Raw genomic sequence first — 27,591 nt, 5'->3', positions numbered from 1 at the left:
ACTTTTTCTCTCCTTTTTGTATTTAAAGCACATGACAACAGTATTGAGATTTTCTTTAACTTTTTTGATTTTGTAGTAATAGAAGTTTAAAATGCATTTGCCCTGATGTCAATGCATACCCCAAAATCTTTAGACTATAAAAATGATGCCACTGATTGTATAAAAAAAATGATGGGACTTTGCTAAATGTCTGATTCCAGGAGAAGAGAATACAAAGAGAGTCATTGCACAGTGCCAAAGAAGCACAAAGCTACATGCACAGTGCCAATAGAGCACAAGGTCAAAGAGACCAAACCAATCCTACGTGGACTGATGACATTCTGTGCAAAGAGTGCAAGGACTTAATCATGTGTGAGACTTGAGGTTGTGGCTGTTTAACATTTATTAAATGTAGGTCTTCCTTGTACCACACACTCTATATAAAATACATGACATCGATTATTCTGGCTCCATCCTGGCTCCCATTTGCCCCTATAATCTAGTCCCTTTTCTCTCTTATATAGTATGGCAACTTCCTACAGTCTTGGCTGCAAATGGGTAAGTGAAATACTACTGCATTTTGTCCTACAGACTTGTGGGATAGAAATTACTTTAGATGGGCCCTGATTCAAAGACCTGTTATAAATTTATTTTTCTTTTACTTAAGAGTTTTTACACATAAGACTTTGATACTCTATATTTCATCCACAAATTATTTCCTCTTTTATTTGAATTTTTTTGATGTTTTTGATTCCTCTTGCCAATTGATTCATATACCTCAAAACTTAGGGGGGTCATGCAACCCTAACTGATCCCTGTGTTTTTCAAAACCCTCTTTGGAGGATGGGGGGGAAGAGGGATGTATTGTTATTATTCTGAATTGGGAAGTTTAAATACTTTTTGAGAGTAATTTTAGGATAAGAAACATGCTACCTCTCTGAATCCAGAAAGTGAACTGTTTGGAGAAGGCATCATGAAGATGCATCAGAAGATCCAGAGTGAACTTTGGGACGGGGTGATTTGAACTGTGTGGGGTGAAATACATTTGTTTTGTATGCATACTCGTATGCCAAAGGGGACTGCCCCCTAACTGGCTTTTTTGTCAATGTGCCTAGAAGTCAATTGGTTTTGTTCTTTTTCCTTTTATCCCCCAATTACTATAATTTAAAAGTTGATTATTTTAAATGATCAAATTGGGGAGACTAGCGCTCCCACAAATTGATCATCAGGGGGGAATTTATGATTGAAAATCTGTTATCCTAAAAAAGAACTACATTTCCTGGGAGCCCACTGACTTCCTGTCATTACGTACTTCCTGTAGACAGGGGATAAATATTGAGTAGGTGGTCCTGCTCAGATTCTTGGGCATGCAGCAAGAGTGGTGAGGGTGGTGAGTAGGGATTTGAAATGGCTAATCAGCCATGGGCACGTGGTCTTTATTTTGTATCCTCTTTATTCCTTGATTTTTAATGATCCTTAATAAATTTCCTAAAATAAAACATTTTTATTATTGACATTAATTTTAGTTTTTACAGTGCAGAGATACGGCACATGGTAAGGATCTTCAGGCTCCCTTTAGCCATTCACCTCCTTTGTGAGTTGTCTCCCTAATGAAAACATAGGATCCTTAAAAGTGGGGACTGTCTCATATTTCTATGTGTATTCCCAACAGCATAATGTTTGGCACATAGTATTAATAAATGCCTTTTCATTCTGGTAGCTAGGTGGGGATAAAGTATTGGACTTGAAGTCAGCAAGCTCTGACCTCTAATCCAATCAGACACTAGCTGGCAACATGACCTAAGGTAAGTCTCAGTCTTAATCCCCTCATCTTCAAAGGAAGGTAGAAAAGAGCACCTCCCTCAGAGTTCTTATAAGCTCTAAAGGGCATAACACATGTGGACCATTTCGTATATCTTAAAACACAACATGAGAGCTTGCTGGCTATTTTAAACAATATATTCTTCAAGGCTTTCAAGCCAGTGATCTTAAAATAATGCTGTAGAAGGGATTGAACTTAGTATCATAATGCTAATTCCTGCCATACTAAAGAACTAGGGAGGAAAAGGTCAAATAAGAAATTGAACATTCCTTTGTTTTTATATAAAAGAGCATGGTTGCTACTTTATAGGACAAAGCAGATTATACATCTTGTAACAAATACTTTTCTTTTAAAAAAAACCCTTATCTTCTCTCTTGGAATCAATACTGTATACTGGTTTTAAGGCAGGAGAGCAGTAAGGCTAGTCAATGGGGGTCAAATGACTTGTCCAGAGACACACATCTAGGAAGTGTCTGAGGTCATATTTGAACCGAGGATGTCCTGTCTCTAAGTCTGACTCAATCCACTGAACCACTCAGCTGCCTTCTTACTTTCAATTAAAAAAAAAAAGAAGCCTTTTCTAAAACCAGTGACAAATTAGAAAGCAATTTTATAGAAGATAGGGCTTATATTGTCTGATTGAGAGTTAAATTCCTAGTCACAGAAAAGTTAAAATATTTTCCATCAAACAATTTTAGACTACTGAAAATGACCCATTTAAACATTTATAGCGGCTCGTTTTAAAGGAACATTGCATATTATAGGTTGGTCTAACTCAACAGAAGAACACTACAGAGTTCCTGTGTACTTTTTTTAAAAAGTGCATTTTTGGAAACTTCATTAACTTTTGCTTAAGCACCTGAACAACTTACCTTACAGCTCCTGACCCATTCCACACTGCAGGGCACTGGGAACAATAAGGCCATTCCTTTGACTCCAGCCTGTTATCAATGGCATCCTATGGAGGAAAAGAGTTAATATCATTAAGAATTTGAAACGTGCTCTAATATTTTCCTTCAGAAAAAAATCAGATTGTTATTAATATCACTACTAAGCACACTTGGTTTTCCAAACTCATCATGAAGTGATTCTAGATGTGCCTCAGCTAGGCTAAGAGGTAGACTGACACTAAAGGCAAAGCTATAGTAAGAGTTGACTGAAAGATTCTGGAATGTTTAGCCTGGAGAAGTAAAGATGCAGTAGAAACAATAAAGCTGTCTGGATATATGAAAGGCTGTCACATGAAGAGGGATAAGATTTGTTTTGGGCTCCAAAGAGCAGAATTTTGAGCAATGGACTAAAGTTGCAGAGGTGTGGATTTTGAGTCCATACAAGGAAAAACTTTCCAATAACTACTTATTACAAAGCATGAAGGACTCTTATAAAGTAATGAGATCTTTCCCTCCCCATTCTCTCTACCCTATCACTAGATGCTAGTGATGTCAAGAGATTTCTGTTGAGGTAAAGGTTGGAATAGATTTCTGAAATTTCAACCCTTAAAATTCTGTGACTGAGATCCTGATGAAAAGAAACTGGGTAAAGTTGAAAGGTAAAGAGAAAGCAAAATAAGGGAGATCGGGATGGATATTTTTCAGGATTAAGTGCAGCATCTTTTACTAACTTTCTCATTCATTTGTAGTTATAAATTTATCTCCTCAAACTCCCAACTTTTCTCTCAGCAGATAGTTCTGCCTTTTAGCTGAGTTGTCCAAAATGGGCTCCTCTTTCAATCCTACCTCTTCACACCTCAAAAAACTTTATTTTTTATTTGTCTATTTTTTTTTTTATCTTTTCTTGCCCATATGCAGTAGAGCTTAAGGATAAAGTGGCAGCCAAGTTTATGATCTGTTCCTTGTTCTTCTTTAGGACTAGGTGTGAAAAGTTATCTTGCCTTTCTGCCTGTCCCTGAAACTTCTCTTTTACCTTTTTCCTGTGTCCTGGCTTCAATCTCTTCTGCCTTCTGCCTCACCTTTTGTGTTAAAGACAAAACAGAAAGCCAATAATAACTAAAACTTTTTACTGCCTCCTGGCAATTTCTAGAAATTCAAAACTATAGTTGCTGCCATCACTTACTTACCACCTATGAATTCTCAGTCATTTAATCCAACCATCTCTTTTTATGGAAGAAGAAACTAAGGTCCAAAGTAGATAAGGGGTTTGCCAAAGGTCTTCTTGTAGGAAACCAGAACCAGATCATTTTGATTATTACTGTTGTATAATACAATTTAAGATCTGGTACTGCTAGGCCACCATCCTTCACATTTTTATTAGTTTCCTTAATATTCTTGACCTTTTGTTCCTTCAGATGAATTTTGTTCTTATTTTTTTCTAGTTCTATAAAACAGTTTTTTGATAGTTTGATAGGTATGGCACCAAATAAGTAAACTAATTTAGGTAGGATTGTAATTTTTATTATATTAGCTCAGCCTACCCATGAGCAATTAATGTTTTTTTGTTTAGCTCTAGCTTTATTTATGGAAAAAGTGTTTTGTAATTGTGTTCATATAATTCCTGTGCTTGTCTTGGCAATATATTCCCCAATATTTTCTATTGTCTAGAGTGATTTTAAATGGCATTTCTCTAACTGTTGCTGCTGAGTTTTGTTGGAAACATATAGACATGCTGATGATTTATATGGGTTTATTTTGTATCCTGAAACTTTGCTAAAGTTATTATTTCAATTTACTTTTTAGTTGATTTTCTAGGATTCTAGAAGCATACCATTATATCATTCACAAAGAGTGATAATTTAGTTTTCTTATTACCTACTTTAATTCCTTCAATTTATTTTTCTTCTCTAATTGCTAAAGATAGCATTTCTAGAACAGTATTAAGTATCAGTAGTGATAATGTGCATCCTTGTTTCACTCTTGATTTTACTGGGAAGGCCTCTAACATATCCCCACTGCGGATGATATTTGCTAATGGTTTCAAATAAATACTTCTTACTATTTTAAGGAAAGGCCCTTTTATTCCTATGCTTTCTAGTATTTTTGACAGGAATGGGTGTTGTATTTTGTCAGTCTTTTTCTGCATCTATTGAGATAATCTTGTGATTTTTGTTAGTTTGATTACTGATATGGTCAATTATGTTGATACTCTTCTTAATATTAAACCATCTTTGCACTCCTGGTATAAATATCACCTTGTCATGAGGAATAATCCTTGTGATATATTGCTGTAGTCTCTTTGCTAGCATTTTAAGATTTTTGTATCAAGGTTCATTAAGGAAATTGGTCTATGGTTTTCTTTCTCTGTTTTTGGTCTTCCTGCCTTAGGTATCAACACCATATTTGCATCATAAAAAGGAATTTGGTAGGACTCCTTTGCTTATTTTGCCAAATAGTTTGTATAATATTGGGATTAATTGTACTTTAAGTGTTTGATAGGGATTTTTTCCCAGGGAATTCACTGATGGCTTATTCAATTTCTTTTTCTGGGAGATGGGATTAAGTATTCTATTTCCTCTTTAGTTAATCTAAGCAATGTGTTAAATATTCATCCATGTCACCTAGATTATCAGATTTATTGTCATATAATTGAGCAAAATAGTTCCTAATAATTGCTTTAATTTCCTCTTCATTAGAGGTGAAATCAACCTTTTCATTTTTGATATAATTTCTTTCTTTTCAATAGTTCTTTTACTTTCAATTTTATTAATTTCTCCTTTGACATTCAGGGACCTAAATTTTCCCATGAGTACTGCTTTGGCTATATCCCATAAATTTGGATATGTGGTCTCCTCATTGTCATTCTCTTCAGTGTAATCAGTGATTATTTCAATGATTTTTTCTTAGATTATTTAGTTTCCAATTAATTTTAAATTTGCCTTTCCATGAACCCTTATTGGTTTTAATTTTTATTGCATTATGATCTGAAAAAGTTGCATTTTTTTATTTCTATTTTTCTGCATTTAATCATGAAGTTTTTATACTCTATTAAATGGTCAATTTTTTTATATGTACCATACGCTGTTGAAAAGAAGGTATATTCCTTTTTATCCCTATTCAATTTTTTCTACATTTACTATTAAATCTAACTTTTCTAAAATTTCATTCACTTTACTTCTCTCATTTTTTGGTTAGATTTATCTAGTTCTGATAAAAGGTTGCAGTCCCCCACTAGTATAGTTTTTACTATCTATTTCCTCCTTAAGCCCCTTTAGTTTCTCCTTTAAAAATCTGGATGCTTTACCATTTGGTGCATATGATAAATATCAATATTTCTTCATTGTCTATACTACCTTTTATCAAGATGTAATTACCTTCCTTATCTCTTTTTGCTTTGGCTTTGTTGAGACCATGATGCTACTCCTGCTTTTTTTTTTTTTTCGGTCTCAGTTGAAGCCCAATAGATTATGCTCCAGCCTCTTACCTTTACTCTGTGTGTGTCTACCTGCCTCAAACATATTTCTTGTAAACAACATATGGTAGAATTCTGGTTTTTAATCCACTCTGTTATCCACTTCTATTTTATGGGTGAGTTCATCCTATTTACATTCACAGTTATGATTACCATCTATGTATTCCCTTCCATCTTGATTTCCTCTTTTAATCTTGTCCTTTTCTCCTTTCACTTCCTCCATATGCCACCACCCCTTCCTTATATTACTCCCTTCCCCATCACCCTTCTTATTCCCCTCCTACTTCTCTATAGTCTTTTAATTACCCCCCAACTTCTCCCTCTCTTAAATTACTCCCCTCCTCACCACTCCCCTTTCTTATTCCCCTTATACTTCTCTATAGGGCAAGATGGGATTCTATACCCCAATGAATCTAGCTATTCTTTCCTCTCTGAGCCAATTCCAACAAGAGGAAAGTTTAAGTATTACCCATCACCACCCTTATGTTCCCCTCCACAATATTAGTATTCTTGTTCCTGAGCCCCTTTATGTTATATAACTTACTCCATTTTTCTTTCTCTCTTCCCATTTCTCTTAGTATAATCCTACCTACTATAATAAAAATTTTTAAGAGTTACAGATATCATCTTTCCTTATAGGAATATAAACAATTTGAACTTACTGAAGCCCTTAAATTTTTTCTCTTTCTCATTTGCCTTTTTATGCTTCTCTTGAATTTTCTATTTGGACATCAAATTTTCTGTTTAAATCTGGTCTTTTCTTTAAGAATGTATCAAAATCTTCTATTTTATTAAATGTCCATACTTTTTCCTGAAAGAATCTAGTCAGTTTTGATAGGTATGTGATTATTGGTTGGACACTCAGTATCCCTGCCTTCTGGAATCCTATATTCCACGTCTTCTGGTCCTCCAATGTGGAGGTTGCCAGATCCTGTGTAATCCTGACTGGGCTACATGATATTTGAGTTGTTTCTTTTTGGGTACTTTTAGTATTTCCTCCTTGGGCTAGGAACTCTTGAACCTGGATATAACATTCCTGGGAATTGTCATTTGGGGATTTACTGTAGGAGGTGATCTGTAGATTCTTTCAGTTTCTTACCTGCTTGTTCAATATCAGGGTAGTTTTCTTGGATAATTTCTTGTAATATGTCTAGACTTCTTTTTTTCAGGTAGTCCAATAATTTTTAAATTGTCTCTCCTGGATCTATTTCCCAGGTCAGTTCTTTTTTTTTTTTTCAATGAGATATTTCTATTTTCTTCTATTTTTTCATTCTTTTGTTTTTGTTTTATTCATTTCTTGATGTCTCATAAAATCATTAGCTTCAATTTACCCAATTCTAATTTGTAAAGACTGAATTTCTTCCATGACTTTTTAAATCTTCTTTTTCCATTTGATCCATTCTACTTTTTATTACACTCTTTTCTTCACTGGATTTTTCTGCCTCTTTTTTCCAATAGGTCAATTCTGTTTTTTAAGCTATTCTTTTTGCATTACTTTCATTTCTTTACCCCATTTTTCTCTGACCTGTCTTACTTGATTTTTGAATTCCTTTTTGAGTTCTTTCAGAGCTTGGAAACAATTCCCATTTTTCTTTGAAGTTTTGTATGTGGTTACATGGATCTTATCATCCCCTGTTGGTTCTGTGCTTTGCTCTTTGTCCCCATAGAAATTTTCAAGGGTTGTGTTTCTTTTTGTTGTTTATCTTCCCAGCCTTTTTTTTTTGTCTGTGGACTCGGAATTCTAAAAGTCACTGATTCTGTCTCTTCTGCTGCTGACTTGTAGAACTCTTCACTGGAAGCTTTTCTTCCCTGGGGCTAGGTCCTTGTTGGTGAACCTTTTCCTCATTCAAGTGCCCAGAGGGAAAATTCAAACTGTCTGTGAGCCCTGGATTACTAGAGAGAGTTGAGGGAGAAAGTGCTTGCTTTGGGTGCCTGGAGAGAGGGGTGAGTCATGCAAAAAATGTCCTTGGGCACTGGGAAGTGGGACAATGGAGCAGTTCCCTGAATGCCGGCTCTGCACATATACCATGTGTTCTCCAATGCTGGGCTAGGTCTTCACTGAAGCAATGTAGGCTTGAAAAGGGCCAGTGTTATGGACTTCCAGGCTTCACTGTAGGCTAGTTCCAGGGCCTAGTAATTCAAGGGGTGGGTCTGAGATGCTCTTTTGTTGGTGTAGCCTGAAACCATAGGATCCTGAAATTAGCCTATGCCTAGTCACAGAACCTGGTTCAGTAGATTTGGGGGTTGGGGGGTGGAAAGGGAGGAGAATGGGAATTTAGTCAGTACTCCTCTGTATGTAGTTTTGTTTCTGGTTCCCCCTTATCCAGTGAAAATCAACTTTCTCTGCCTATCTTTCAAGTTATATTCAATGGGAGAGCCCCCTCAATCCATCTTGCTGTTGGTTTTGATTCCTGTCATTTTTGAGGTGTTTTTTAAAGATTGGTTTATGATTGTCAGAGTGGTTTCAGCTTTTGTTGTACTAAACTGCCATCTTGGCTCCACCCCTCTCTTCTTGTAGGAAGGAGTCAAGCTAGAATTTAAACCCAAGTCTTCTGATTCCCAATCTTGAGTTCTTCCTATCCTCAAACCACTACATCCCAATTGTTACATTTTCAAAGATTTATTTAAATTAAATTATTATTTAAATTATTAAAATATTTATAGATTTTTTTTATCTTTTGGTTTCTTTATTTTGGTTTTGGATCCTTTAGTTTAACAGTATTTTAACAAATGAAACTGCTTTTAATAAAACCACAATAGCCTCCCATAAATTCTCTTTACCTCTCTGTGGTATTTATGCCAATGACTGCCCAATCCTGCTCAACCCTCTCCCCTCTCTTGGCTTCCATGTATCCCTGGCCTTCTTTTTTTCTCTCTACACTCTCACTTGGTGACATTATTCCTTCCCATGTCATTGTTTATCACCCCTACACCATTAACTCCCATACCTCTATTTTCTCTCCATCAACTTCCCTATCTCTATTTCCTCTCCTAACTGTAATAATAAAGTGTCACTAATTACCAGCTACATATATCTTGGTGGAAGAAGCTAGTTTCTATCAGTAATGACACAAGATCAATCATCAAGAATAGGACTTATTGAAGTTACTATATATCTTTTGAAAGCTGAATTTTCTTGGGAAAATAACCTTAGGTGAAAGAGTATCTGTTATTATCCAATCTTTGATTACTGAGCAGAGAGGTCTAAGGGAATCATGTTCCTAGTAATAGCTCATATTTACATATAGATTTATCACATATAAGTCAGGGCTCTATTGGGAACACATTCTATGGGAAAATGTTGTTAAGGGACATATATTCAGGCATCTTTCTTTCCAAAGTTCAATATTACAATAAACATTTTAAACACTAAATTAAGTAGCTTTAAATTTAAATATGTTTAAGCTTAAGATGTTATTTTCCAATAATATATAAAAGTTTTAGGAGGTAGCTAGCTCAGGGATGAGAGGTTCTGGGTTCAAATCTAGTCTCAGACACTTCCCAGTTTTGTGACCAGCAAGTCACCTAACCCCTGCCTTGGAACCAACACTTAGTATGCCCTAGAATATAAAAAGGACAGCCAAGGAAGGCTCACTGTCACTCAGACTTGGAATATATCTCATTTCTATGCGGGTCACCACATTCATCTAATCCAATATACCATACTGATCACATGCATTTCTGTATCAGGTAAAAGAAAGGTCACATGTATGTGAATCAATGCTACATATTGGTGGAATATGTTTTCTGTGCTATGGCTAAGTAAACTTGCTTTTCCTCACTATTAGATGGTTTATGTGTGTTGGGTTTTGCTCCTGTTCCAAACTTAAACTACAAGATTGGCCTGGGTCAGGCCTGGCCTACCTATGCTGATAGGGAAATATACCTATATACCTATATATACCTATGCTGATAGGGAAATATAAAGTAGACAAAGTGTGACTCATAGAAGGGCACTTCAAAGTAAAAGGATTTCTTAAATTACCTCCATAATATCCTTGATAAGAGGTGTCCATCGAGAGAGTTGAAAGGTTTCTTCTGCAGAGCGATCCTTTCTTAATGGTTTGCCCTGCTGAGACTAATATATAAAAAAAAAGAAAAATTTAAAACTTGGGAGTTTTGAGTGATACTTCCTTAGTGTATACTTCTAACATAAACATGTTAATTTGTAGCAGATTGTGTTGCAATTATACCGTATAATCATATATTCATTCATCCAATAAACATTTATTAAATGTTTACTATGTGCCAAGCACTTCATAATTAAGTCATTTGATCATCACAACAATCTTAGGAGGTGTGTGTGATTTTTGCCCCCAATTTACAGATGAGGAAACTGAGATAAACAGAGGTTAAATAATTTAAGTGACAGCTATAAAAAGTCTGAAGCCAAATTTGATTTCAGGTATTCCTGAGTCTAGGCCTGGTATTTTATCCCTTGTGTCACAGCTGCCAAATACTGCTTTATAGTTTATGCAAAGCATTTGATACTCAAATACTAATTTAAATTGATATAAAAGATTCACATACAGACCATAACTTATGGTTCTCACAACCAGTGCTTCAGAATACAGTGAAATGCTAAAAGGAATCATCCTGCTCCTAATGCAATCAGTTACAGCTTACCAAGCATTTTAAATTCTTCTTAAAAGCAGCAATAATGTTACCTTTTTTTTTGTTTCTGCCATTATTGATACACGATGTCATTCATTTGCATTTTGGGGATAATATGCCAAATCTCAATTTGAGGTAGTTGACAGTTCATATTTTATCCTCAATTATTTATTCTGTTTATGTGAATACAGCAGGAGGAAACAGACAAATGCTACATACTGTATCTTTCAGGTTACATTTTGATCAACATATTCTGTGCTTTGAGCAAGGCTGGCAATGGTTTACAATCCATTAAATAGGATCTATGCTTGAGAGCTAATGATAGTATTTCAAAATAGGAGTGTATGCCTGCTTAAGAAATTATCTACAGTATTTGGTCATAAAGAGTTGGACATGACTGAAAAATGACTCACCATCTGAAACTTGACTGACCAGATTTTATGATTTAGCATATTTTCAGGCTAATTTAAGATTAACCCAAAAATCTTTGTTAAAGATCTAATTAGTTGTGTCTGAACAAAGTAGGTGACTTCTATCTGGGGCTCTGTTTCCTTATTTGTCAAATGAGAAGGCCAGACTACCTGACTTCTCCAGTTCTTTTTAACTCCAAGATTCAGTGATTCTATAAGGGAGGCAGAACAGATTATGTTATTTTGACTCAACAGATCTTAATTTCCTCAAATGAAAAACAAGGGGGAGGGGAAGCTAGGTGGTTCAGTGGATAGAGTCAAGTCTGGAGACAGGAAGTTCAAATCTTGCCCCAGTTACTGTGTGACCCTGGACAAGCTACTTAACCCCAATATCCTAGACCTTTCCACTCTTCTCTTGGAACCTATCCTTAGCACTGATTCTAAAACAGAAGAGAAGAACAGGAAAGGAGAAAAGGGAAGGAGGGGGGAAGGAGAGGAGAGGGAGGGAAGGAGGGAAAGGGGAGAGGGAGAAGAGGAAAACAAGGGGCCTGTACTATGTATGGTCTCTGAGGTCTGGTCCTTCCAGCTCCATCTGCTCCTGACTTTACAAATGAGGAGACTTGAGATTCTGAGACATTAGGTAATGCACCCAGTCACGTTGCTCACCAGTGGAAGAGCTAGAATTATAGCTCAGATTTTCCCCATCACACCTGGCTCCTTCTCATGTGGATATTATTAAAATTAGTGATAAATAATACTTATAAAAACATAGTCAAGAGAGGTAAATTTAATTTCTCCCAAAACAAAGATACTTATATTTACAAAATTTTTTGTACTTTTCAAAGTACTTTAAATGCAAAGTTATTTATCTTCACAAACAAATAGGCTTGTCAGACATTCTCAGACCCATATTACAGATAAGGAAACAGGTCCAGAGAAATTAAGTGACTTGCTACAAGCCAAAAGCTAGTTAGTGGGGCTGGAAACCAAATTTTCCAAAGCCAGTTAGTCCCTTTTCCACTATAATCACATATTTTGTGCTTTAATGTTGAAAGTCTTACTGTTAAAACAAAACATTTGCTTCTCTCATTTATTTTGTGTCCTAGGACTTAAAGATAGAAGGGAATTTAGATATCACCTACTAACGCCTTCATTTTTACAAACAAGGAAACTGTACCTCAGAGAGAAGCAACTGATTCAATCTCAAAACTATAAACACCAGGATTCAGATGGAGGAATTCTGACTCCAAATTTAATATTTTTTTATACAACCCTCTCCACCATCCCATCTCTAACCACCCAGACATACTGGGTGAGAGAATTCCCAGAACTTTTTGAAAAATCTCTGATAGTCTGTTGGAAAGCCTACACAGCATCAGACACCAGGTATGTAATCACTGCCTTGTAGGCCTACAGGTATTTCTTCCCCCTCATGAACAGTGGTCAGAGTCTGCAGAACCCCTCTTCTGCCTGACAGAGTAGAAAGAATTGTTTAGTTGTTTCTGATTCTTTGTAGCCCTATTTGGGATAGTCTTGGCAAAGATACTGGAGTGGGTTGATATGACCTTCTCTAACTCATTTTACAGATAAAGAAACCGAGGCAGAGTTAAATGAGTTGCCCAGGGTCACATTTGAATTCCAGTCTTCCTGACTCCAGGCTTGGTGGTCTAGCCACTAAGCCACCTTGCTGCTTAAAAGAAGAATAGAGGCTAGAAATCAGGGAGCTCAGGTTCAAGTCCCACTTAGGTAAATGAGCCCTGCTTGGCAGCAACTTGGCTTCTGTGGCCTTTAGTACTCCCATTTGCAAAATTGAGACAATGCTTAGTTCAATAAATGCTTATTTAAGATAAAGTGCACTGGATTTTGATGGAAGGAGTATAGATTTACTAAATAATCCATCATGATGTTCATAAAGATTTCAATCTCTACAGAGAAAAAAAAGCAAGAGAACCAATTTCTGTGCTGTATTATATTCAGAACTAGTTAAGTAATGTATCATTAAAATGGCAGCCTCTATAGGCAAATATTAAAAGAATAATAAAGAATATAAAATAATAACAAAAGCTATACAATATAAATCCTCTGGGAAATTACATTTACTGTAAAGATTAGGGGAAGCCATAAGTGACTTAAGTTTTACAATTATGATAACCATCAAAACATAGATTAAAACAAAATATATATTTAGTATAAACATGCACAGTATATATATATATATAAAAAATGTAGTACTTCTTACTTGGGGGACAATAGGAACACCCAGGTAACTCCAGTTACGTATCATATCACTCTCATTTTCTATCTTTACATTCTGGACCAATTTTTCCAAATTTTCCTGGGTTGTTCCTTGCAGAAAAGAAAATGGCCAATTATTCCTTCTTTTATGTACCTACAAATGTATTGAGGTCTTTCAAATCCTAAAAAAAAGTACTTTCATCTTTCTCTCCAACTCATCCAACTAATTCTCTAGTGTACCTTTTACTACCAAACTTTAAAAACAAACATGACCTTGTCTCTAGGCTAATGTTTCTTGACCACACTGCTGCTGCCCCTAATGTGATTACCATTCTTATGAAAACACTTTCAGATTCTAACTTCTTAGACTTAATACTTTCCTACCTCTCTCAAACTTTTTTCTGTCTCCATTGCTAGCTCATCCCAATTCACTAAGGATAATGCCTTTTATGTTTCTGTTCTGAAGCTTCTTCTCTTCCCTTTGAACTTCTCAGCCTCTTTTGCAGGATCTTTATCTATGACATACCCTCTAATGTCGGTGCCTCTCAGCCTTCTGTTTTGAGTCATCTTCTCTTTTCCCTCTCTACTATGATCTCAATGAGCATCTGCAGATTCACTTATCATCTCCATGCTAATGCTTCTTAACTCTACTTATCCAGCCCTAACCTCAAGGATCACATTTCCAACTACCTATTGGATCTCTTTCTTAACCTCAAAATTTCCAAAACTGAACTTATTTTTTAACCCCAAACTTTTCCTCCTCCTAGCTTCCCTCTAACTGTTGAGGGTACCACCATCCTCTTGGCTAGCAAGGTTCACAACCTAGGTGTCATCCTGGACTCCTCACTCTCTTTCACCCCCTATATACTATTTCACCGTTGTAACCAATGCGGTTCAACAACTGTTCTGCAACTTATTTATTACAGAGTGATCAGAAGTATTGAAAGATTAAATTATTTGCCCAGGACCACTCATTCAATAAACTCTAGTAGCTTCCTATTCCTTAGAGAATCAACTTACTTTTAAAAACCTTCATATCTTGCCCCAATATACTGTTCCAACTTCACTGTACATTACTCCCATTCTGCACTTTATGAGCTGGCCAAACAGACCGTCTTTTTGTTCCATATAAAAGATACTCCATCTCTCATTTCCCTGTTTTTGCACAGACCTGGAATGGGATTTCTCCTCACCTATACCTCATTAAATCCTCTTCTTCCTTCAAGGTGAAGTTCAAGTACTATTTTTAACATGAAGCCTTTCCTAAGTTCCACAACTTAAAGTGCCCTCCCTCTCAAACTGCTTTGTATTGAACTGACTGGTATTTTAAAAAAATTTTCTTTGAATTTACTGCATATAATGATATATTCTTTCTATCTATCTATCTACCCATCCATCCATCCATATGCCTACTATTAGAATGCAAGTTCCTTTTGTGAGCAAGATTTGTTTCATTCATTGTACCCCCAGAGAACTCCTAATGCCCAGCATAGTGCCTGGCACATACACACATAGTAAGCCCATAATAAGTACGTGACTGACTGATGTCAGTTCCACACTCCACTACACTTCTCAAAAATCTTTAGTAAATCCTTATTGTCTTCTCAAATAAATTTGAAACTCCCTAGTCTGGCATTAAAGGCCCTCCCCCAATTTGGCTCCTCCCAACATTCTAGCTTTACTCCCCACTACACATCCTCTACTACATCCAAACTCTTCTTTTTCTTCTAATAAATCCTTCATCTCTTGCTCATAATATTCCCTATGTTTGACTGTTCTCTTGTCACCTGCTGAATTCCTCTCTCTCTTTTAAAGACCAACTCTTCCATGAAACCTTTAGTTATCCATGTTGGTAAGGACTGTCCTTCTGCCAGACTTCTTAGAATACTGTGTTTCCCACAACTCTAATGCATTGAAAGTTTATTTTTATATCATAGCTACTTGGGTGTATCATATGAACATTCTCTTACAGGATTAAAAATCCCATGAAGGTGGATTCCTACTTTATCCAAACTTTGTGTCTCCTTCATTGACTATTGAGGAATTGTACACAAGAGATGCTTGATTAAAAATCATTTATAGGCTCATTGAGTTAGAATTCAAAGGGACCTTCTGTGGCCTTACTGTCTCTTCACCTAGAATCTCTCACCCATTATCTTTTCTACAAAAATCTAGCAAATCTCCAAGTCCCGATTTAAATTCCACCTTCTTTATGGATTCTTTATTGAATTTCCATAAAATAAATTATTTCCCTCATCTAAAACCCCCTAACACACTGAATCTTGCTTAAGGCAAAAATTATTTGTAACTTCTTTATCTCCCTTATTAGATTGAAAAGCACCTTGAGGGAAGATCTCAGTCTTACTAATATTTGTATCCCCCATAGTGCCCAGCAACATTCTTAAGACATTTTGGATGCTCAATAAATATTTGCTGGATCAAGTTACATTCTATATCTACCTTACAATGCTAAATAGTAAGCCAGGTGTGGTGGTGCTTGCCTAATACCCCTGAGGTTCGGGACGCTAAGACTGGTAAATCACTTGACAGTCCTGAGCTACAGCCAGGCTCACACTGAAAAGATATACACAGTAAGTCCAGCACCAATATAAAGAGCCTCAGTAGCTTCTGTGACAATCAGCAGTAGGATTGGGCCTATGCATGGCTATTGTGCGTCTAGTCTGGCCAAGACAGAAAGACTATGCTTAAAAAAAAAATGAAAGAGTAAAATGTAAGCTCAAGTATCTCTTGACTATGAAACACTAGATATCTCTTTTTTTAAACCCTTACCTTCTGTCTTAGAATCAATACTGTGTATTAGTTCCAAGGCAGAAGAATGGTAAGGATTAGGCAGCAGGGTTAAGTGACTTTCCCAGGGTGACACAGCTAGAAAAAGTTTGAGGCCAGAATTAATCCTAAAACTTCCCATCTCTAGGCTTGACTCTCAATCCATTGAGCCACTCAGCTACCCCTCTCTAGTTATCTTAATGAAATTATTTTTCAAACCCTCAAACCCCACTTTAATCTTAATTTTTCATTCTTTATTTGGCAATCACTCATTTAAAAAAAAATTTCCTTCAGGTTTCGCAATTTCAAATCTAGTGCTTTTATATGACATCATGTTGCTGCTTCACTAACCTTTCTCATTTCCTCTGATGGTATTAAATTGCTGTTTGTACTTTGGATTTAAACAACATATAAAATAAATGTAAAATTAAATTAAACTTCCAATACCATTAATACTGAAGATGTAAAGTAGGATAGCTCTTATTTTATCATAATTGTCATGATTTTTGTTGAGTAAAACTGGAAGCAGCACTCGCATAGAATCTTTCACCTTCTGTCCCTCTGCATCAGTTCCAAGAGCCAGGTCCTTGATTAAAACAAAATATCACTGATCTGTAATCAAAATTCATTTCTATAATTAAGAATTCTATTAAGAAATATTGGCAAAATTGTAATGGTATATTTGTGGTAGAGAAGTGAATTCTCTTAAATTGTAAATGGAGTACTATATTTTTAAAAAGTTGGTATTGCCTAAAAGACGACTCTTAAAAATGCAATCACAGTCAAAAAGGCCAACCGATAATAATGGAATGATAACAACCTAAACAGATGAAACATAGCAGAATGCAAAATTAAAACCCAAGCCCATGAGGCAGGACATTTCAATAACAGAGACTTATTACTAAGCCTGACCCAGAATAAGAAGAATCATCCCCAATTAACTTTAACTGTAGTAGCAGGCATTGGATGAAGAGGCCGCCTGGTATACAGTCACATCCAGCCTCTGGGTAGACCAAAAAGATAGGCATGAATTTAAAAGTTGAAATAGTTTTAAAGTCTAGTTCTCAAGAGCTCAGACATACCTGTTCGGTCTTGCACAGCTTTTCTATATTTGGCTTGAACTTATTCATGCAATCCTCCGCCAAGTTAAGATGTACCACTTGCTATAAAAACAGAAGAAACAAATATTTTTATACTCTCTTTGTTTAGCGATAGATCATAAAAAGCTGAGCTGGGCCTTTGAAAATAAATGATTTATATTTAGGGATGTTTATATGAAGGTGCAGGTTGGGACACTCGAGGGAAAGAGAGCAGCAAAAGCACCTCAGAAAACAAAGAAACATAATATAGCTTGTGTGGAGCCATGAAGAGTCCAGTTTATGTGGGATGGAGGGTGTGAGACGGGAATGATGGGAAATACTTCTAAGTAGATACTGGTGCACAATTAAAACATCCATGTGGGCACTCTACCTCCAGTTATAGATTACGATCCATCCATATACAAAAACAATTAAGACATATTCCCTGGCCACAGGGAATTCAAAACCAATTTGAGTCAATAACACGATAATTAAAAATGTAATCTTGGACTTCATTAAAAAAGACAGTGTTCTGAATGAGGGAAATAATAGCACTGTACTCTGCCCTGATCAGACTAAATATGCATTCAGTTCTAGATGACACGTTTTTGGAAGGCTAATGATAAGCTGGAAGGTAAAGAGGAAAGGAAAGGGTTTTGAGATCATGCTATATGGAATCAGGTAAAGGAAATAAAGTATTTACCCTAAAAGAGAGAAGACATTTTATATGTTTGGGGGCATGGGGAAAGGCGGGAGAAGAGGGAAAAAAGTCATCGTCAAGTATTTGAAGATCTGTCCCCATAGAAGGGGAATTCAACTTGCTTGGCCTGGTCCCAGAAGGCAGAACTAGAAACAATGGGTGGAAGTTATAGAGAGGCATATTTAAGCTCAATTTAAAAGACAACAAAAAACAACAACAAAAAAACCCTCTTAAAAACTAGACCAATTTCAAAGAGAAATGGCTTATGCTGGGTTCCCCCTCATAAGAGGTCTTCAAGTTGTGATCAGGCACAGCAGGGGGAGATGAAATGCTGAGGCCTGGGAACTGCTAGGTCAATGTAACTAAACTTGTAAAAAGCATGCAGAAAAATAACATAAAATATATCTAGAAAGGTAGATGGGAGACAGACTATGGAGAGTTTGCATGCAAGGATGAGGGTGTATTTTGTCCAAGAGTCAATACAGTGCCACTAAAGATGTTTGTGCAGAGGAATCATATGGTTAGAACTGTGCTCTAGAAACTATTTTGTAAAGTTTAATGATGATAAACTTCAGAGAAGTTAAGGAAAGGAATGTTGCGCATGATCTAACATATACTCTTTAAGGGTAGATTTTTTTTTTAAGCCCTTACCTTCTGTCTTAGTATTAATACTAAGACAGAAGAATGGCACAGGCTAGGCAAATGGGGTTAAGTGACTTGTCCAGGGTCACACAGCTAGGAAGTATCTGAGGCCACATTTGAACCCAGGTCTTCCTGACTCCAGGCTCTATGCTCTGTCCTTTGTGCTATCTAGCTGACCCTACAAGTAGATATTTAAAAATTTAAAGAAAAGATAGATATTATCCTATGGCCAAACTCTAAAAAGAATATTGGGGAGGGGGGGGGCAGCTGGGTAGCTCAGTGGATTAAGAGCCAGGCCTAGAGATAGGAGGTCCTAGGTTTAAATCTGACCTCAGACATTTCCCAGCTGTGTGACCCTGGGCGAGTCACTTAACCTCCATTGCCTAGCCTTTACCACTCTTCTGTCTTGGAACCAATACACTGTATTGATTCCAAGACGGAAGGTAAGGGTTTTATAAAAACAACAACAAAAAAAAAACAACATTGATTTAAGAGCTTTGAAATGTGAAATTCTGACAATGAAATTATAAATTATTCTAATTAAGAAGGGAAGTATCCAAAAGCCAGTACTCCAATAATTTAAGATTGTAAAAGAAAAAAAGAAAAGGAGAAATAATGGAAAGGAAGGCATACCTCTAAGAAGAAATTTTAAAAAGTATCTATGGTTTGAAAGAATAGTGTTAGGAAGGAAGGCTAACATCCATTATCCAGAAGAAAAGTAAAACTTATGGAAAAAGTGCTAAAAGGCAATTAAAAAGGACTTTTTGAGTTCTGTTGTAGGAAAGAGTAAAAGTAAGAAGAGGCAGTTTTTAAAAACAGTGTTGTCTGGGGTAGATGGAAAATGGTAAGAAGAGAGAAAGCACAAGTATTTAGTAGACATTTTATTTTCATTTTCTCTATCAAAGACAAAGGATAGAACGTGCTAAGGAGAAGAAAATGGCGAACCATTCCAGTATCTTTGCTAACTAAAGAACAACATAATTTGCTAAGAGGGAATTAAAATCCTAGCTAAGTGGGAAGGCAGCAAGAAAATATCAAGCTGCTATAAAGAAGTTCATGAGGTCTATCCAATATAAATTACATCCCAGGGTACTATAAAGAGCTTTGTCGACATTATTGTCAAACTGCTATTTATTACTTTTAAAGAATTATGAAGAAAATGAGAGGTTCCATGGGACTATAAATGGGAACATGTTACCTTTGTTTTCAAAAGGAAGATGGTGGACTTTTGCAAACTAAGTAATCACAACTATTCCTAGCAAAATGCTTGAACTAAGTACTAAAATTGTTAATTTTTGAGTAGTTAAAAAGGAAATGTCAATCACTATGAACTAGTTTGGATTCCTTAAGAATAGGTAAAATCTGGCAGTGAATAGAGTACCAGGCATGGAGCTGGGAGGATATGGGTTCAAATTTGACCTTAGACACTCTAGTTGTGTGACCTTGGGAAAGTGACTTAATCCCATTTGCCTCGTCCTTGCCCCTCGTCTGCCTTAGAATTAAAACTAAGACAGAAAGTAAAGATTTTAGGGGGAGGGAAAAAAAATAGGTCAACTTAGCCTAAATACCTTTACTTTTTTAAAAATAGTGTTTGAACAGGGAAATGCTTTATCTGAGCAACTCTATCATAATAGCCACACTAACATGGAAAATTTTGGGCTAAAGGAAGGAACAGTTACATTTAAGTGCACTTGGAACTACCTGAATAACTGAGTACTTATTAGTAAATCAATGTTAATGTGGAGAGATATCCCAGAGTTTTTTTTTTTTTAAACCCTTACTTTCCGTCTTAGAATCAATACTGGGTATTGGTTCTAAGGCAGAAGAGTGGTAAGGGCTAGACAATGGGGATTAAGTGACTAGCCCAGGGTCACACAGCTAGGAAGTGTCTGAGGCCAGATTTGAACCTATGACCTCCCGTCTCTAGGCCTGGCTCTCAATCTACTGAGGCACCCAGATGCCCCTGTACCAGAGTTTTGATATGCTACAGGGATTTGTTTTGGGTTCTATTTGAATTTAACGGTTTTAAAAATTATTTGGATGCCAACATAAAAGCTAATTCCAATATTTCCTAACTTTTCTCAAATGTTAAAAGAGAGGGAAAGGGCCTTACACTTCTTAAAAAGAATCATGACAGACTCATGATGAAAAATGCCATCTACCTCCAAAGAGAGAATTGATGGAGACTGAATGCAGACCAAAACAGACTATACTTCACCTTCTTTCTTCTTTTTTGTCTAAGATCCCTTCTACAAAATGACTTAAGTATAGAAAAAATGTTTTAAATGATTGCGTGTATAAAAGCTATATAAAATTGCTTACTGACACAGGAAGTGGGGAGGAGAGGGAAAGTGGGAGGGAAGAAGAAAATCTGGAGCTCAAAATTTTAAAAAACCAAATATTTTACAGGTGAAGAAACTGAGGTCCAAAATAGTTAGGTGACTTTCCCAAAGCCATTCAGCTATTCAAAAGTAATTAATAGAAGATACTGTGGTAAGTAGTCAGTAAGAGTGAAATAGAAGGTTAACTAAAGAACAAGTAAATTAACATAGATTTATGATTGATGAAATTTGTATAGTGTTCAATAGCCCAGAAACAAGAATGGAGAAATCAAATGATAAAAATTACCTAAAACAGGGTAAAAAGGTAAGATTAAATAGGTTGAGCAGGGTAAGAATGGTGAGAGAGTAGGAGGACAAGGGATTATAAAGGCTCCAATCAGGAAATTTAAGTGACTGACTGACTAATCCATGCTGGAGAAACGAGAGGTGGAAAGGCAGGAAGATGTGATCAGAGGAGAGTTGCAGAGTTCAGGATATTTGAAGTAGTAATGACAATAAAGCAGACAGTGCAGATGGGAAGCTAACACAAGAGTGCAAATGAGAGTTACTCAAGTCAAACATCATGAAGAACTCAGAGGCCAATGTTAGAAGGTGTGAAGACTGGATTTAGCTATCCTATTGTAACAATGAAGATACTTAGCTCTTCCTTTATTGGGAAGATTGAATTGTAATCCACAATCTATTTTTAGATTTTAATCCCCAAAAGGTGGTTACTCAGTATTTGAAGTAGATCTACCCATTTTAATCTTCAAAAAGTGCAAACAGTATTTGAAGTAAATCTACCCATTTTAAACTACTAAAGGTGCGAAAACTAACTACTAAAGATGAGAACTAACTATTAAAGGTGTGATATAACCAAAAAAGGTATAATCTAACCAAAGAAGATGTGAACTAAAGAGTGGACAGTCCTGGAGAGGAGCGTATGCTGTGATAGTAGAGGTGAAATTTAGGGGAGGTGACACAAGAGAAAAAGATCTTTAAAATGAGGACCACAGAGGCCAGAATTATCATTCGAAGAGATTCGATAAAGGAAATTAGAGCATTCGAGATTCGTGATAAGAGTGAAGAAGAGTCACTTGGAGGAGAGACTGGAAGAGGGACACTTGGACTTGCTTGGCTGTGGAACTGGACCCCTGGAGGAGCTCATACAGGAGACCTCAGACTGCTTTTCCTTTTAGACGGTCACCCTTGGTGAGGGAAAGGCTGACAGTGACCCTGCCTCTCTGGAGGTGTAAACCTCTGAAAAAGTCCCATTGTCTTGAGACCCTTTTCCCTGATTAGGGCCTTAGAATTTCTACCTAGCTCAGAGGAAGTCGGGATCTCTCTCTCTCTCTCTCTCTCTCTCTCTCTCTCTCTCTCTCATTCCTTAAATCTTCCTCTATTGAAAATAAACTATCATAAATTACATTTACTTTAGTAATTAATTTTGGGGTTTAGTAATAAAATCCCTGGTGACCACCAATTAAATATATTCTAGTCCAACCTAATAAAATTTAACAAAGGGTCTTTCAGGTGAGAAAGTTAGAAAGCTATGAAGCTATCAAAAATGACTGTAGGGGATGAAATGGAAAAGAAGTCTATGAATCAAGTGCTAAAATTATTTCAGAAGGTGGGAGACAGACCTAGAGGTTGAAAGAGGGAAGAAGCAATATAATCACAGAGCAAGAGCTCTAAGGGGGAAAGGATTGCTGACTAATGTAGCAGAGTAATGGTGCAAAAATAGCAATGGACAGCAAAGAAATTAATGACAAAACATTCAATGGTGGCCCTGCTGGAGAGAGAACATTAGGCTCAATGAATAACTGGAGTCACTTAATATGGCATTGTACACAATACTGCTTACCTTAGTAATCTGCTTGCGGAAATGGGGCATCTTTTTCATCAGTTGGGTAAGAGCACTAAGGGATGACTACAGGAAAAGTAAACATTTTAAATTAAGTTGTTTCAGTTGGCTCTTTTAAATATTTATGAGAAAATAGTCCTAAGTATTACTAAAACTGATTAATTTATGAATTTAGAGGTATCAGATGCTTATTTGCAATTATTTGATGAATGTACCTTGATTCTTTCTGAAAGACATTATTCATTAGTGGCCAAATGGCATTAAAAACAAGATTTTAAAAAGTATCTTCACCCTTATTAATAAATTAAAATACCCTCTTACCTTCCCTTCTGCTGCTTTCTTTGTGGATGAAATTTCTTTCATAAGCTTGGGAATTTCTCTGAGGGAGAGAGAGAGAGAGAGAAAGAGAGAGGATACTTTATATTTCTAAGAAGTTTCCTATTTAAAATATTTTTTGAAGATAGAACTATCAGTAAGTATAATAAAAATGCTAAATGCAATCACATACTCTAACACAACTGCAATATGCCGATGTCGAATTTGGACCCAGAGGTCATCATCTTCCTCAAGGATCGCTTCCTTCTCTTTTCCATTGGGTCCATCTGTTTTATACCTGTAAACAAGAGTAACCATCTAAAACTTATGATTTAAAAATAATAAAACAGGATAGTCTACAAGTCTGCTAATTCACAAATATTTTAATAATTAAAGGAAATTTCTGACAATAATAAGTAATTACTCAATTGCTTTAAAGCATACTCAATTAAATCTGGGGCAGCATGGTACAATGGAAACACTTCACAGTCAGTAAGGACCTGAATTGGAATCTTGCCTCTAACTAACTTAATAAGGTATGAGAGCATAGTCAAGTATTTCATTTCTCTGAGCCTTGGTTTCCTCATCTGTAAAGTGGGGATAATAATAGCTACAGGGCTTATACCACAAGACAGTCAAAAGGATCAAAGAAGTTACTCTTAAAGTAAAAGCTATAAAGGCATGTATTTATTCCTTTAAACATCATCTGGGTTCATTGAAAAACTGGTGGACTATTCCTATCCCTACACTAGTTTTCAACCTAATAAATTTATGTAACTATCAAGAGAAATGTTTTGAGCACATAAATTACTTCAACATCTGATAATCAGTCTTAATAACTGAATTAATCATTACCACAATTTCTCATACTGGCAGGCTTAATAAATACTATTTTGATGTGTGAAGATCTGCCACTGGTTAAAGAGAACCACTGGTTAAAAAGTCATTGGGTTGAGAACAGAGGCAAAATCTATTAATCTGCTAATCAAGTATGGGACAAAGGATCATAGATTTAGAACTAGAAGGGACCTTTGAGATCATTTTGTACAATTCTTTTTTAATAGATGAAGAAACTAAGCCCCAGAAAAGTTACTAATAACTAGTCCAAGGTCACACAGGAGATCTTATTTTGGCAAAGTAGGGATTCAGACGAATTCCCCTCTGCCTCCTCTCATCAGTTAAAAGAAAAGGCATAAGATGTGTATATTCCCTAACCCCAATGTACTTATCCCTCATCACCCCACTGTTGACTGTTTATATAAAATGATAAATGCTTTAGTCAGGAGAAAAAGCTCTTCTCTGCTGTTACTTGTACTATATGTCCTTTAATTATACTTGCTTGTATGTATCATTCTCAATTGGTAGCAGATCATATGCCATTGCTTGGAAGGTTAGTTCATGAAGTACAGTGGACACTGGGTCAAAGCCACGATCAATTATTAAGAGCTGAGAATGAGTTTTACCCTGTGATGATAAAATAAAATTGTCTTAAAAAATGACATTTTTTGAGTGTGAATATACAATCAAGCTCTAAGGAAACAAAATGTCCTTTCTATTTTGCCCTTCACCTAAGGCCCCTAACACCCCAACAAAGTATCTTAACAGTTTGCCTTGAAAAAGATTACTAAAATGAAATGCTCAAAGAAAAACTGTAATCAGGGCAGCATGACAAAAGTATGATCTAAAATGTAAACTGAATGACCAAAAACCAATATAGTGATTATAAAACCTGTGTTAAAAAAAATTCCATCAAAGCAACTCCAAAATTTAACTCCTCTCCTTATGTAATGGGGCTCTATAAACACTGAAAATATTATTGCAACACTTTTAAATTCATTAATATCACTGGAGTCTGCTGATATAGCTGAGGTAATAAATAAAAATGCTTTGTAATCACAATTTTAATTAATTCATTAATTAATAAATTGGTCCTAATCAGGAGACTAAAATCTTTACATTAACGATGAAAAAATTGTTTACTGGAGATGAACAACAGAGATTAGGAAATCTCAAAAGTCAGAATCATTTTGTATGTTTCATTTAAGAAAAATAACCCAAGTTCTTTGGAATGAACTTCAATATGTTTTACTTCCTCTTCCTCCTTTTGTAAACTATAGTTTTTAGGTGTAGTGGCTTTAGGAAGCTTTTCTAGATTATTCTCATTTATTCATTTTCCCACCTAATTCATATACTCAATAGATGGATTCCTTGTTCCAGTTAGTCTTTGAGATATGATGATCACCATTAGCTATAGGCAAGATCATGAGACTATAAATTCAAGGATGACAAAGACCATGTCAACTAAATTTTTTCTCTTCCTCAAGTGCTTAGAATTGTGCTTTAGAGGCCACAGATTTGATTACAATGCTTCTTTTGAAACTCACTCTAAATCACTACTTTTGAGGGTGTACCATCATAGGATTATCATACAACTTCCAGGACTGTCAAAGTCTTTGTAGTTTCTCAGAGATGTTGGCTATGGATTTTTTAAATTAAAATTCCCTGACTGCCAAGGGCTTTTTTTTAATTAAACAGGAGTTCCTAAGTATTCTCAATTTCTATGTCCCTAGGTTTCACTCTCTCTCAGCTAACCAAGGGGAAAAAAGGAAAGTGTCCTGTCCCATTTTCTGCTTCTATATTTCTTGATCGTTCTTAAAAAACAAGACAGGAGCAGGAAAACAGCAGCCAAACTTCACAGCTACACCACTATACAGATAATGAGAAATCAGTAACTTTTTTCCTTAAGGACTTTTAGTTCTACTGTACTTAAGACAAGAATCTCTGGTTGTTAGCTATTCTCTAGATATTTGTTAAAATTAAATTCTATACAACTTAGTTAAGATTGCCCTAGGCAAAATTACAATTTTTATAGACTTGTCTCTTAAACAGACTACTTTAATTAGGGAGAGTTCCCCAAAATTAATTTTTAAAAATCTTTACTTTCCATCTTAGAGTCAATACTGTGTAATGGGCTCCAAGGCAAAAGAGTGGTAAGGGCTAGGCAATGGGGGTTAAGTGACTTGCCCAGGGTCACACAGCTAGGAAGAGTCTGAGGCCAGATTTGAACCTAGGACCTCCTGTCTCTAGGCCTGGCTCCATCCAGCTGCCCTCCCCCAAATTAATTTCTAAAAGATTTTTCTCTTCCACAAGAGTAACATATATAAACAGAATTAAACCTTTCAAATATATTTAAAGTGGTTCATTTATTACTTCCTTGAAGGTTTTTGTGATACAATCATTCAGATGATACTGAAAACCTACTATGTGCAGATCATTATAATAGGAAGTGTGCTTATTTTCTTTAATATGAACCTAAAGCCCATTAACATTTTATATAGTAATATATAGTCATATAAAATAAATATTTTGTGGGTTCTCTTAGTACCTGTTTACAAAATAATTAAGGCTGTTATTTTAAGAAGCAACAATTAGAATATGGACAAGGAGGAAGAGAAGTCTAAATTACAATTTTAAAAAAGACATTATTTTCAAGGTTGTAAAGCAATAACTCAAACTGGGTTAAACAGGTATTGCTTTGTTATTTCAAATATATAAACATTTCCCCTATTTTGCTTCATTTAAAAAACACTAAATCCATTTGAATCCTTAAACAGACAACAGACTATTTTAAATTTTAAGTAGAACACAGGTCCTTTTGTTAATAGAGCAAAAAGATACACATAATAAAGAGATTACTTGCTTTTAATTTTATACCTTTATTTGGCTTTTTTCATCAATCTTGTAGTAGTTTTCAAGTTTTTTTTCAACTAGTTCAGCAAGTTTTCTAGCATTATCTAAAGGTTTGCTATAAAAATGGAAAAAATGTTTAAGTTTAAAGATTTCCGTTACAAAATGAAATCACAACATTTTGTAATATCTTTGTAGCCAAACAAAATACCAACTGAATAATTTTATTTTTAAGTCCTTCTTGTGAAAAGCAAAGTGGATATTAATGGAATTTGAATTAGGAAAATCTAGGTTCTAATTCTTACTGGTAATTATTAGTTCGGTGGCCACAGACAATACTTACCTTACACCAAGTTGTGGAGATCAAGACAGTTAATGAACATAAAAACCTAAATTAATTCCAGCTATTATCATGATGATTAAAAACCTGAAAAATCACTTTATCTTTTGTAGAGATTTAGTCTAAATTTTTATTTTATACACAGTGATACAAATTTAAGTTTGGAGGAACCAAAGCAACATTTTTCCAAGAAGTTCTTTCCCCAACATGTAGTTTGTCCTCTGTTTCTTTCCTGGATTTGTACTAGGACTTCTACTTTCCTACTCCTCAAGCCCCATGGCTCCTCCTTATTCCAATTCTTAACATTATACTGTTATTAATACAACCTAACACATCAGTAACTTTGTCAGGTAAGGCTTCACACTAAGCTTTTTTATGACCCACTCCCTTAGTTTGTACACAGTCTAAGTGTGGCTGGATCAACACTAAGTATT

General features: G+C 35.7%; 1 protein-coding gene across 1 annotated transcript in view; it reads right to left on the bottom strand.

The window, feature by feature from the left end:
- STXBP3 (syntaxin binding protein 3) overlaps positions 1-27,591 on the bottom strand; it is a 76,341-nt gene that overhangs the window by 7,724 nt on the left and 41,026 nt on the right. The window contains exons 8-17 of the mRNA XM_007485068.3: positions 26,845-26,935; positions 24,470-24,594; positions 23,324-23,428; positions 23,137-23,194; positions 22,816-22,881; positions 17,292-17,372; positions 16,657-16,795; positions 13,427-13,533; positions 10,149-10,241; positions 2,674-2,759 (exon numbers count right to left, since the gene is read on the bottom strand). Of these exons, the coding sequence (XP_007485130.1) occupies positions 2,674-2,759; positions 10,149-10,241; positions 13,427-13,533; positions 16,657-16,795; positions 17,292-17,372; positions 22,816-22,881; positions 23,137-23,194; positions 23,324-23,428; positions 24,470-24,594; positions 26,845-26,935 (951 nt within the window). The remainder of the gene's footprint in view (positions 1-2,673; positions 2,760-10,148; positions 10,242-13,426; positions 13,534-16,656; positions 16,796-17,291; positions 17,373-22,815; positions 22,882-23,136; positions 23,195-23,323; positions 23,429-24,469; positions 24,595-26,844; positions 26,936-27,591) is intronic.

This window comes from Monodelphis domestica, chromosome 2 (genome assembly GCF_027887165.1).
Source record: "Monodelphis domestica isolate mMonDom1 chromosome 2, mMonDom1.pri, whole genome shotgun sequence".
NCBI lineage: Eukaryota > Metazoa > Chordata > Mammalia > Didelphimorphia > Didelphidae > Monodelphis > Monodelphis domestica.
Note: the sequence above shows the minus strand (reverse complement) of the source record. Positions and strands in the feature narration are given on the sequence as shown.